The 13775-nt window shown below is 36.9% G+C and overlaps 1 protein-coding gene across 1 annotated transcript in view; it reads right to left on the bottom strand.

Annotated features, from left to right (window-relative positions):
- Positions 1 to 305: 305 nt before the first annotated feature.
- Positions 306 to 13775, bottom strand: part of SPINK5 (serine peptidase inhibitor Kazal type 5) — an 87009-nt gene continuing 73539 nt past the window's right edge. Inside the window, exons 31-33 of the mRNA XM_049868745.1 lie at positions 10098 to 10228; positions 7581 to 7674; positions 306 to 599 (exon numbers count right to left, since the gene is read on the bottom strand). Coding sequence (XP_049724702.1) covers positions 306 to 599; positions 7581 to 7674; positions 10098 to 10228 — 519 coding nt within the window. The remainder of the gene's footprint in view (positions 600 to 7580; positions 7675 to 10097; positions 10229 to 13775) is intronic.

Below are 13775 nucleotides of genomic sequence, written 5' to 3'. Positions count from 1 at the left end.
GGAAACCCTGTAGGCCAGTTCTAGTCTGTCCTGTAGGATTGCTGTGAGTCAGAATCAACTTGATGGCACACAACAACATGACAGAAATATTTTGAGATAGTACCCATTATCGGTAAAGGTCATGGGAATTGTTGTAACCTGACACTTCAAGGTCTGCTCAGCGTGGGTAGGAAGACACACAGAGCAGATGAAAGCCCAAAGAAGAATCTTTATTTAGTTGGACCAGTAAAGGAGTACACCAGGACTGGGGTCACCAAGGTGTCTCTCAGAACAACCGCCTGGGGGGTTTATACGGGTAAAGTAAGTCAGGCCTGGAGTTCCCAGGAACACCCCAGGGTGGGGCCAGCTTGCTGATTGGTTTGACATGAGAGGGAGTCCTCGGCGTGGTATGTCTTCTGCACCTGTTCAGTCTGAAGGGGGGGCACAAAGATGGCATTTTGCCCATGTCCCAGAGGTAGACAGGGGTGTGTTTTTCTGCCTTTGATGTCAATAAGTCGTCTGAGGGGCAAAGTTGTCAGTACTGTGCAGTTCAGGCAGGCCTGAGCTGGTCTGAGACTGGTTTTAGCCAGACTGAAGCCCCAGTCTTTTGTTTTCTTTAACTGAATTGGAATTGGAAGTATACGTAAATAAGGAAATACTAAGCAGTGGTTAGTTCCTGTTTTGCCTAATAAGGGGATAGCTTCCACCCTGGGAGTTAGCTCTGTACGTTATTGAAGATGTCAGGCTCAGCCCCTTGTTTATTCAACGTGGCCAGTCTCATTGTTATTTGAAGAATGATTCCCTTTATTTCCTATAATCTAACTGCATAAAATATAAGACTGATCTTTTCCACGTAGCTTTGACCAAAGTCAACCAAGATGGCCAATAAGAGTAGCAGAAAACATGGGATTGGGGTACACATATGAGCCTTATCAGGTGTTTTGTGTTTTTCAGTTTTCAAGTACATAAGTGGTAAGAAATGTCAAGTTGTGTTATTTTCTATTACCATTTTCAGCATCATGTTCAGAGAATGAGAAGCATAGTTGGTAATTTAAGAGGATAAATGGGAGAGATGAGAAAGTAGCTAAGTTACAAAGGATGAGAAGACAGATGCTTGTCCATTACTGAGTTGTTTTATACCAGGGAAACTAGAGCCCAAAGGCCAAGTCCAGCCTACCACCTGTTTTTGTAAATAAAATTTTATAAGAATACAGCCAAGTCCATATACTTACATGATGTAACATCCATTTATTTACTCAACCCGAACAGCGAGTAGTTCTGACAGAGACTATATGTCCCGCAAAGCTAAAAATATTTACTATCTGACTCTTAAAAATTTTTTTGCCAACACCTAAAATCCATTGCTGTTGAGTTGATTCCAATTCATAACGACCCTGTAGAACAGAGTAGAACTGCCCCATAGGGTTTCCAAGACTGTAAATCTTTAAGGAAGTAGACTGCTGGAGCAGCTGGTGGGCCACAGCTGCCCTTTCAGTTAGCACCTGAGTGTTTAACCACTGTACCACCAGGACTCTTTGCCAACCCCTAGACTAGACAGATGCTCTCCTTGCATCTTTTGGAAGTCTTAAGAGAGATGGAAAGACTTCAGGTGGGTTCCTCACATGAGCACCTCAACGGAGACCAATCTCTGAAAACCCATATTCTGAAAATAGAATCTAAAGCATCAGTTTTAAAGAAATGCACAAGTCTGTGGTAGCGGCCAGGAAGAGGTGACAGAACACTTTTGCTTTCTTTAGTTCCCTCTCTGGATCATTTATTCTTTACTGCTGGTGTTGAAGCATCAGTGAGATAGGTCTGATTTTCATTTGCCTTCCATCTACCAGGATATAACTCAGGAAGCAACTCACACATTAGTTTATATGATATTTCATGCAGTTATTTTGTTACATTATAAATATATAAATATTTTGGCATATTTATATCCACCTGCAGTTTGTGCCTCTAAGAAGATATCAGATTTTTTACATCTCAAGTATATGTTCCACATATTCATACTCTTAGCCTCCATTCCTGAACCTCAAAACCATTCTCAACTTCATCTTCCTTGGACCCCATCACATTCCTGACCTCTGTTCCCCTCACCTCATACCTGACCCTCACTGAGTTCCTAGGTTCTCCCCAACCCCAAGTCTCATTCCATCCCAGACCACCGTACCCTCCACCATCCCCCCATCCCTAAGCCACACTCTTTCTCTGATGTTCAGAATGATTATCAAAGATTAGTTAAGTCTTAAATGTTTGATGACAAAGTCTTTTGTGCATATTAATAATAACATAATAAAGAAATGTAAAGAGCTTGTTATTTAGACTTTAATGAAATGTTCATAATGACATATTAAAACACTTGCTTCTCAAACAGCATACATTTTGGTCATGAAAATAGAGTTTCTGGATTACCTAGAAATGACCAAGTAGGAGATACAATTTCACATGTCATAGACTCTCTAAACCCGTATTGTACACCGAGGAATTACCAAATAAAATAACTCATTGGGATTTTCTAATTTTTTTTCTGAAATGACTCTATATCTTTCATACTTGAAAAATGATTTGCAAGTCTTCTTTTCTTAACAATAACATAGAAAACAGCATAGATGTTGATTTATTTTCACTCAACCGCAAAGAGCAAAGATCATGAAAATCCTACTATAATTGGCATAGTGAGTACTCATTTAAAAAGAGCAAATGGAAAAATAAAAAATTAACTTCCCAGATCCAAGGAGGCTTGTCACCCCAGGCACAGTCCTTCTACAACTAAGAACAACTTGAACCATGAAGGATTCTTCATAAGTATTCTCCCTTGGGAGTGTGTTCAGCACTAGCCAAGAGTCTTCAAGTGAATATGCTAACTAGCTACTGGGACAAAGCTCCAGTAGCAAGTCTGAGAAGGACAGAGTTTCGGTACAGAGGCAGGAGCTTACAAATTGTTTCATCCCACCCTTTCTAATGCTTGGATCCCTTGTTAGATTTTCTACCTCCGTTAGCTCCCACTAGAACTGTACTGTCTACTGTGGTAGAGTCTCACCACATGTAGCCCACAGGTGGTGCAAATGGTTTGCACTGAACTACTCATCTAAAAGTTGGGGGTTTAAACCCACCCAACAGCACCACAGAAGAAAGACCTGGAAATCTGCTTACATAGAGATTATAGCCTCTGGAGCAGTTCTACTCTGTAACACGTGGGGGTGCCACGTGTTAGAATTGATAGGAAGGTAAAAGGTTTTTTGTTTTTCTTTAGTGCAAATGTAGCTATTGAGCACTCAAAATGTGGCTGATCTAAATTAAAATGCACTGTAAGTATAAAATGCTCATCAATTTAAAAAACTTAATAAATATGTTTGTATATATATTATTTTGAAATGATAATAGTTTGGATATATTAAACCCAAAACTCATTGCCATTGAGTCAATTCTGACTCATAGCTCTCCTGTAGGACAGAGTAGAACTGCCCCATAGGGTTTCCAAGTAGCACCTGGTAGACTCAAACTGCCAGCCTTTTGGTTAGTAGCCAAACGTTTAACTACTATGTCACCAGGGTTTCCTTGGATATATTAGGCTAAGTAACATGAATTATTAATATTAACTTTCCCCATTTCCTTTTACTTTATTTTAATGTAGTTACTAGAAAATTTAAAATTGTATATGTGGCTCTCATTTTATGTCTACTGGACAGCACTGCTCTAGAGACTTGTACACACTGGTAACTCTCATTTCCTTAGTCTGTGGGTAAAAAGCCCTGATATAGGAAATTATGAAGAGGTAACATGATTGGATATGAGAAGTTACTGGCTTGAAGGTTTGGATGGGGTCTGTGTAACCGAGAGACAGTTATGCCATTCATGGAGATACAGAAGCTAGATGGGGTAGCTGGTATGCGATGGGTTCTGATGGTGAGTTTGATTCATAACTCATTTGGCTTTATATAGCTCTTGGCTGCCCAGGAGCTCACATCTTGCCACCTGTCTTCTAAATACTTCTTCCTAACCTATGACACCAATTTTAATTTGAACAAAAGTAGACATTTTCTACCAGTGGGCTTTCAAGACAAAAGGGTAGGGTTTATCATCCAGCATCTGTTAAAACAAGTTCCTATTAGTCAGGCAGTGACAAAGAAATTCCAGAAATGGTGTTGTGCTGAGTTTACTTTTATTGAACAGGCAGCTGGACAGACAGCATTGTGATCAGGAGGTTTCTAGAAGGCCAGTGGGATGGAGACATGCCCTCATATCACAGAGTCTAAGAGGTAAGAGATGGAAAAGACTGAAAATCAGTGAGTCCATTCCCCCAACAGCTCAATATTGTTTTCTGTAGTAAATAAGATGAGCTCAGAAGAGTTCTTTGTATATACAGACTGTGAAGGTAAGCGATTCAGAATTGGGGTATACTTTTTCTCTTATCATTTTCACCAACTCTCACATCATTTGTCCTAGAAGAAAAGATAGGTAGGTTAAATGCTAGAAACTCAGGCATACTGCAGAGACGTGGGCTGTGCAATTACATACTTACCATGAACAAAAGAATCCACGGGTTCCTGCATTCATCCAAGCACTCACAGCTTTAAATTACCTTCATATTTTATCCAACAAGTATTTATTTTCACCTAGTATGTACTAGTTGTTGAATAGAAAGTACTGCTAAAAAGTGAATACATAAATGAACATGGCTCAACCCTGCCCTTGATTACATGTGACTCTTCCAGTAGCCAAATGAGGTAGGAGTCATTATACCATTTCAGAGATGAGGAAATGGAGTATCAGGGAAGTTCAGTGACTTGCCACAATCTCATACTAGGTCTTGATTTGAATGCTTCTTCTATTATAGTTTTACGCCATGAGAATATAATCAGCTGTCTTCCTTGCCTGACTTGTCCATGTAGTCACACACTATTGAAATCAATATTAATTTTTTTTTTTTAAAGTGGGGGAGAGGACCTCAGGAAGCATGTACTACCATCTGGGGAATGAGCAGTGTTGTCATCTTAAGCTCAAACATCCTTTTTAGTTCTTACATCAAGCCTTTGAGGTTTCCTTTGGTGGGAAAGTGGCAAGCTATGATCATGCTGAATCCTTGACAATCTTTGTCATGAAATAGAGAAGTCATTTATTTGCCTTACAGAATAACATCGGTATTTTCCTTAATGTGACAATTTCCTTCCAATATAGCAAATCTTCTTTTAATTTATATAATACCTTCTCTAGAGCACTTGGTTTTCAGAAACTCCTGGCAACTAGGGGCTAATGGAAGAACATAAGAAATAAACTCAGAAGACCTACACTGGACCCCAGCTCTAATACTAAACAACTTTATTAAACCACACAGTTGCCTCCAGGCTTGTTGCCTTTAAAATGGGGAAGATAATGATCCCTTCCCTACTCCTCACTCACACAACTGTTGTGAAGATCCAATAAGAAAATGCACATAAAACTCTAAAGAGCTACATAAATCTTAGTAGTTATTATATAATAGTTGCTATATAATAGAAAGCACAGCTAAACAGTAAGCTAAAGAATGGGTTCCAGAATTTTTAACCTACTTTTCCAGGAAAGTTTTGACTGCATTGCCTTTTATTCCATTCTTGGAATTATGGACTCTTAGAATCTTCTACCCAGTAAGAAAGGTCAGGCAATAGGTTCTAACCCTCAGGCTATCACCTGAGAACAATTATCAGAGCCAAGCTGGGCCTAGTAGACAGAGCTAGGCTGGGGACTAGAACACAAGTTTAAACTCTCCCATGATCCACCTGTACCACCTACCCAAGATTACATTACTGAATCCTACTGAGAGAACCGAATCCTCTCCATTCCGAGGACACCTTTTGTTCTATTGATGTATTTCACAAGTTTCCCTCGTAAATAATTCCTGCCATTAGTAGTGTCTGTTATGCACTCTAGTTAAGGAAAACACCTACAAATTTTCATGCTAAACCCTGAAAAGATTCCTCATTATTTGAATAAATACATCTTATCTGTATGGATGTCTGGTAAGTTCCTTATAAAGTAATTTTTTGTCAAGTTGCCTAACGGCAGGAAGATTACAGCCAATGAGTAGTCCAAGGTGTGTTCTATAGGATTTGCATAAGGATTGTTTTGGCCTTAGTTCTGTGTTCCCTGTTCTGAGATGTATGTAAGTAGGTGTGTTTGTGGCAAGGCTAGACAGTATATTCTGCCAATAAAATGTGGAACAAGCTACTCAGAATTTATATTCAATAGGATAGCAAACACAATGTAGGGATTAGAACACAAATGTAAGCTCTCTCATTTTATGAATGTGTAAAGATCCAGAGTAGGTAGATAATTTGTTAAACCCATACAAGAAAAAGATGGAGGTCTCCAGATTTCATCCCAGTATTCTACCTACTTTACCCTGCTTTCCAGCTGCTAATGTGAAACCAGAAACATCCTAGTTAATAGCTTGTGTTTTCCCAATTTCTCATATAAAGGCTTCCTAAATAGTTCTATCAATTATGGTCTAATCCAGTGTGCTTGACCAAGATCACCAAATCTGGTAGAATGGTCTCTGATTCCATTATTGCCAAAGTTTTTTGTGGCCATGGAATGGAGTAAAGACACTTGTGAAACTAACCAAAGATAGCATGTCAAGGAGTTCCTGGAAGGAAACTTAAGACATTCAGTTCACGGTCTTCATTTTGGGAATCTGCTAACTCAGTGAGTAACAGTGATCAATCCCCTAATATCAACTTCATTGTAATCCTACTATACTTAGCTAAGATGATTTTCAAGGTTTTTCACAAAAAATGAGTATACTGTGCCAGATCTGTTTCTGTAAGTTCATACTTGGGTCTCCTGTTTTTATAAGCTCATACTTCAGCCTCTTAGGCATAATAATGATACTGACAACAGTAATAAAGATGACATTAATTTGTCAGACACTGCTAAATCTTTAAAATTCAGTGTTTATTGAATATTTTCAATAACTCACTGAAGCCTTTGACCTACAATATTTGAGTGACTTGCCAAAGATCTCATATCTGAAAAACATCAAAAGCTGGAATTTGAACCCAGATACATCTGATCACACACACATACACATACAAAGCTCTTATTCAAAAATTTCTCTTTTTTTCCAAATTACATACCACCTGACCTGAGGAAGAAACTCCTCAAACACAACTACCAAGGACAATGCCAAATTCAGTACCGAGTGTTGAAACATCCTTCTAGAGGTTTTCATGTTGGGAGACAGTTTAATGCAACTTTAATCTAGCTCTGTCACTTGCTATCTAACCGCTCTTAATCTCTGTCTCATCTTTTTATTGTAGATCAGAGGTACTGAAGTCTACCCCGCAAAAGTATTAGAAGATTAGAGACATTGCCCATAAAAAATCTATTAATGAACCCAGCAAATGAGAAACATTTTTAAAAATGTTAACAGCTATATTAGTATTCCCACATATTTTAATAATTACATAATTATCTTCAACATGAAAATACAACCAATTCTGGGATGACCTGACCTGTATCACTTCCATGACCAGAGAAATGTTCATCACTCAGTGCAAAATAACAGAAGCAGGACCAACGTGTTCTAACATCATAATCAGGAATGTCATTGTACTTACAGGTGTATTAGACATGCTGAGCGGTGTTGTTCCTGGTCTGCTATTCTCCTCACACCTTCCTGCACTACGTATGTGTATATTAGTTTGGTGTATCCTAAAACAAAACAAAGAAAGCTTCAAAGATGAGAACACACACACTTATAATGAGAAAACACCAAGGACCGATGTGGGTAGCGTTTGTGTGTCAGGCCAGAACTGAAATTAGGAGTATGGTCTCTGATCTGCATTTAGCCATTGTCCAGTAGACATTAGCCAAGTTCAGTCTCTCTGTTTTGATTTAGCTCCAGGTTTTTTCCTTAGTCTGAGGTTATTGTGTCACATTTTATTCACTTATAATATAGAATTATTGAACATAAGAAATTAAATGTGAGGCTCCTCAAGTCTAAAAGCCATTGTTTTATAGAAGGGAAAATTGGATCTCAAGAGAGAAATTTCACTTTATTAACTATAATATGTCTTGAAGAATATAAAATATAACAAGACACAATCACATAGTCTGAATATTAAAGTTGGAAAGGATATTAACAGGTATGAATTTTAATGCCTCTATCTTAAAAAATGTTATGAATCAAGCCTTTACTGGTTTTCCTCTGGAGACAGACCAGTCCATTTTGTCTTTGGACACTGCTGAAATTGAAATTATTTCCCCATAGCTTCCTCTAAGGTCGCATGAATCAATACTATTCCTTCTTGCCTGGGATACCATAAATATTCTATTCTCCGTATCATATACTTTCAGTTCCTTTAGCAACACAACCCATCCTGAGGCATTCTTTTATTAATATCTTTATAATTTGAATTTCTAATTCTAAAGTTCCTTTGAGTAGAGAATCACATCTGATGGATTTATATAGTTAAAGGAAAGCTTTAAAAAATTAGATAATTTAGGCCTTCACATTTACAACAAAGAGGAATGGAAGGATTTGGGTGTTGAAGATAAGGCATATATAGTGACTAAATTTCTGGAGGGCTGTAATCATTTCTTAAACAAAGATTTCTTAATCCCTCAAACTGTATAAGATACATGGATGGATTTCAAGTGTTCCATGAACCTACAGATATTACACACATAAGTTGTTAGTGGTACTTTATTTATTTATTAATTTCTGGAAAGAGATAGTTTTCTTTGTACTATCAAAAGAAACTTTGGGACTCAAATGTTTAAGGAATTACTGCCTTGGATATAATGCTAGTGTAGTAAGGAGAGAATAAAACTATATTTAGACCCAATTGAACAATGTTAAAATTCTTGTTGATATATGCCCTGGTTTTGAAAAAAAATTTCCTGGACTCTGTGAGCCTCAGTTTCATCCTCTATACAAAGAAGATAATACTTACGCCATAGCAGTTATAAGGATTTAGTGAGAGAGTGAATATGCCTTCTCTACAGATATGAGAATATATAAAGCACTCATATTTATATTTTATTACTTTAAGTATATAAACTGAGGAATAGCTTGTTCTTCAAAAAACTTCATTCTAAAGGAAATAAATGTGAACATAAATATTTTTTCAGGATTGTGGAGCAGAATATCAGAGAGTTCCATCCTCTTTGTTTACTATGCCCTAAGAAGGATAGACCCTGACTTCAATTTAAGTCAGGTTGGGATAGCATAGGGTGGAAAAATCAAGATTTGCCACAGTTCTCATTGAAACCTGGACAAATAAAGACTGGAAAGAGTGAGGCATGTGTGCAGAGGTGAGAAAAATATATTACCAGAACCAGATATCATTTGAGCAGACAATCAATAACAAAACTATAAGCAAAAATGAAAGCATTGAACTGAACCGTTTTTACTTAATCTAAAGTAGAAATAAAATACTTTCATATCTAGCAATCCTTCTCAATAACCCTATGAAGTCACCCAGCTCACAGAACCCTATCTACTTTCCAGATGAAGAAAATGAATCTCAGAATGATAAGCTAGTATGCCCGCAGATGCACAGATAGTAATAAATTTCAGACCAGGCGCCAGATCTGCCATTTGTTCCAGTCTGCTCTGTCTTTGGAATGATACCACTTTTTCCTCCAAACGAAAGTCTTAGACAGAGTGGGCAATCAGTGACTATCATGTAGCCATAGGGTACTCTAGTGATTATAGGCTGGGCAGTGCTTCTCAACTATTTTTTCTCTGTTACAAACAGGACGGATGAAATTCATACTCCCTTGAGTGTATACAGGCTTATGGAGATTTTACATAATTTGTTGCAGCCTTACCATTTTTCTCTTTCTTTACCACTCAGTAAAGTATATAACAATGTAGGTAAGCAATTTATTAAAGGGATAACCTTAAATTCTCTCTATTTTATACGGAATTACTTTTATTAAAGGGATAACTTTAGATCCTCTCTTTTTTATATATAAACAAGACCATTCACAAATTGGAATTTCAACTACTGAGATTAATGAATTACTTGCAACACATGTCAAATTGATATCAGTGCACTGCTGTGGGTCAAGACTATAATTGAGAACCTCCACGCTGGAAGATATGCTGGTGTGAATTGTGTACTCACAAGTTTTCATGACAGAGCATGCAGGGATTGTTGTATGTCCGGTCATTGTCACCACAGACAGGCTGTAAATTCTTTGGGCAAAGGTAACCCATCCTGGGCAATACTCGGTAATGTTTGCACATATCAGATTCCTGAATAAGCAAAAAATAAAGAAGACTTATTCAATAGCTCCCAAGGCTGAGGCTTGGCTTAGGAAAAACTATTGATTTCCACAATCACAGTTGAATGAATGTTCATAGCAGCACTATACCTAAAAGCCAAAAGATGGAAACAACCCAAATGTCCATCAGTTGATGAATGGACTTACAAATTGTGGTACGTACATATAACAGAATATTATTCAGCCTTAAAAAAGAATGAAGTACTAATACATGCTACCACATGGATAACAGTCAAAAACATTATGCTAAGCGAAAACAAGAAGTCACAAAGGGTCACATATTACATGATCCCATGATTCCATTTATATGAAATATCCAAAAACTAAACCAAACCTGTTGCTGTCAAGTCGATTCCGACTCTCAGCAACCCTATGGGACTGCCCCATGGGGTTTTCCAAGGCCATAATCATTATGGAAGCAGACTGTCCCATCTTTCTACCGAAGAGCAGCTGGTAGGCTCAAACTTCGAACTTTCAGTTAGCAGCCCAGCACTTAACCATTACACCACCAGGGCTCCTCATGAAATATCCAGTAGAGTTAATTCCATAGAAATGAAGTGTAGATTGGTGGTTGTCCGGGGATGAGAGAGGTGGAAATTTGGGGTAACTACTTAATACGAGGCTTTACTTTGGGGTAATGAAATGTTTAAGAACTAAATAGAGGCAGTGGTTGCATGACATTGTGAATGTACTAAAGACACTGAATTGTTCACTTTAAAATGGCTAATTAAATGTTATGTGAATTTCATCTCAATAAAAATTTAAAAATACATAAAGAAAATTTGATTGAAAAAATATGCGAATTCACAAATATAATTGGAAAATTTAACATAGCACTTTCAGTAACTAATAGAATAGACCAAAAAAAATCAAGATACAGAATACTTGAGCAGCAATATTAACCAGCTTCTCTTACATAATATTTATAGAACTCTATATCCAACAACTGCAGACTATACATTCTTTTCAAGTGTATATGAAAATAATTATCAAAATAGGCCATTAAATGAGTGTCAATAAATTTTAAAGTATGGCAGACATAATGATTAAGTCCTCGGATCACAGTGAAATTAACACTAGTTTTCATTGTTAGCTGCCATCAAGTCAATTCCGATTCATAGCGACCCTACGCGTGCAGATTAGAACCACTCCATTGGGTTTTGAAGGTTGTGACCTTTTGGAAGAAGATTGCCAGGCCTCTGGGTAGGTTTGAACCACTAATCTTTCAGTGAGTGGTCATGTGCTTATCCATTAATAGGTAACCTATTAATTAGTATTCTAATTATATTATTTTACTAGTATTATTCTAATATAATATTAGTAATCAATATGATAATTAGAAAATATCTATGTATTCATAAATTAAGCAACACATTTCTAAATAGCTCATGGTTCAAAGATGCAATCATAATAAAATTTAGAAATGTTTTGAACTGAATTAAAATGAAAATATAAACTATCAAAACCCAGCAGCTAAAACAGTGATTCGAGGGAAAGTTATTACATCAAGTACACATACTAGAAATAAAGAAAGATTTAAAATCAAAATCTAAATGTCCATCTGAAGACACTAGAAAATTCTGAGCAAATCAAGCCCAAAGAAAATAGAAAAGAAATAGAAATCAATGAAATAGAAAATGAAAAATTGATTCAAAAAATTAATAAATTGATAAACATTTGCAAACTTGGCTTAAAAAGGCAAAAAAAACACAAGGAGTAACTACACTGTTGAGAGACTGGATTACATATAGATAGTAACATATTCCTGTCACAGGAAACCACATGGGGTGTGGTCAGGAGGAGCAAGTAGTAACCGTTACTCTCGAGAGAGTGGATAACAAGGTGAGAATGGCCATGCCAGAAACTAGGCGAAGGGACAACTAAGAGGAATTGATGGATGCCAGTGCAGCAAACACAGAGGCCACAAACTGATCTTATGACAGCAGGTGGAGAAAGTCATTCATCCATTTGACCTCCTAGATCAATCTCAACCTTAGAGGCTGTCCAGAACTCTGGTATTATTATTAAATTTTATCATATCTTTGGACTTCTGATATCCAAAACTGTAAGAAAATAAATCTCTGTTGTTTTAAGCAAAGAAAGAAAAGAAATAAAAAGGGACATCCCTACATATACTATCTATCTTAAAAGAATAATGTAGAAATGTTATAACTATATTCCAATAAATTTGGCAGCCAAGATGAAATTAACAAATCCATTGAAAACCACTTTCTGAAACAGATACTTGAAAGGACTAAAACATTTAATAGTATTATATCCGTTGATATTCATTCCAGAAGAGGAAAGAAGTATTTGCTTGTTTGTTTTGCTAAATATAAATATCTACTTTAGATTGTGGTGAGTTAGATTATAGTGAGTTCCAATTCAATATAGATATTCTGGGAGAATTTAAATAAGCAACTTCTAAGAAACCCTGGAAAAAACAGAACAGAACCAAGAATACCCTCAGTATTATTCAGGTACCTGCTGCTACAGAGTTTGAAACTACCAAGAAAAAAGCAACACAAAGAAGCAGCAGAGGCAACAAGGACAGAACACTTCTCTGTCTCTTTTTTTTTTTTTTTCTCTTACATATTACGTTAATTCTGTGGAAAGAATTCTGTTGATTCTACTTTTAAAAATACCCTGTATGTAACCATACCCCATGTCCTCCACCACTATCACCATGGTATAAGCTATCATTATCTCTTATGTTGATTAATGCAATGGCCAGATTCTCCCCTTGCCACTCTGCAGAGTATTTACAATATAGCAGCCATTGTTATTCTTTTAAAACATAAACCAGATCAAGTCACTGCTCTTCTCAAAAGTCTCACTCAGAATAAGAGTCAAAATCTTTAATATTGTCTGCAAAATCCAATACAACATGGCCTCCGTTTACCTTTCTGACGTAGCCTACATCTCTCTTCAAGGTCACCCCATTTCAACTACACTGGACTCTGCTGTTCTGTGACATTTTCCTCAAGGCTTTGCTGTTCCTCTTTTTGGAATGTTCTCCGCTCAGATATGCATATGAAATCAATCCCTTTAGGCCTTGGTACGTATATCACCTTCTGGAGAGCTCTTTCCTATACATGATATTTAAAATTGTATCTCCCCCTCCCTTAATCCCGACATTTACTATACTCTTTTACTGCTTTATGTTCTCTTTGGCATATTTTACTTTTTCACGTTATCTATTGTCTCTGTTCTTCCAAAATAATATAAACTCCACGAGGGTAAAGAGTTCTGTATGGCTTATTTAGGGCTATTGATCCAGTATATAGAAATAATGCCTGGAACATAGTAGGTGCTCAATAAATATTTGGTGGATGAGTAAGTGGACTGCTGGATGGATAAAACAATGAATAAGAAATATGACTGTCTTATCCAAGAGAAAGCTCAGCTTAGAACAGTGTTGTGGATAACAAGGAAGCATGAGGGGGCTTCTGCTGTGAAAGTGATGTGCTTTTTCTTGACCTGGGTGCTGATAATATAGATGTGATCCCTTTGTGGTA

The sequence above is a fragment of the Elephas maximus genome, chromosome 2, assembly GCF_024166365.1.
Source record: "Elephas maximus indicus isolate mEleMax1 chromosome 2, mEleMax1 primary haplotype, whole genome shotgun sequence".
NCBI classification, from domain to species: Eukaryota; Metazoa; Chordata; class Mammalia; order Proboscidea; family Elephantidae; genus Elephas; species Elephas maximus.
The sequence above is the reverse complement of the archived record's forward strand: the minus strand, read 5'-3'. Positions and strand labels throughout refer to the sequence as shown.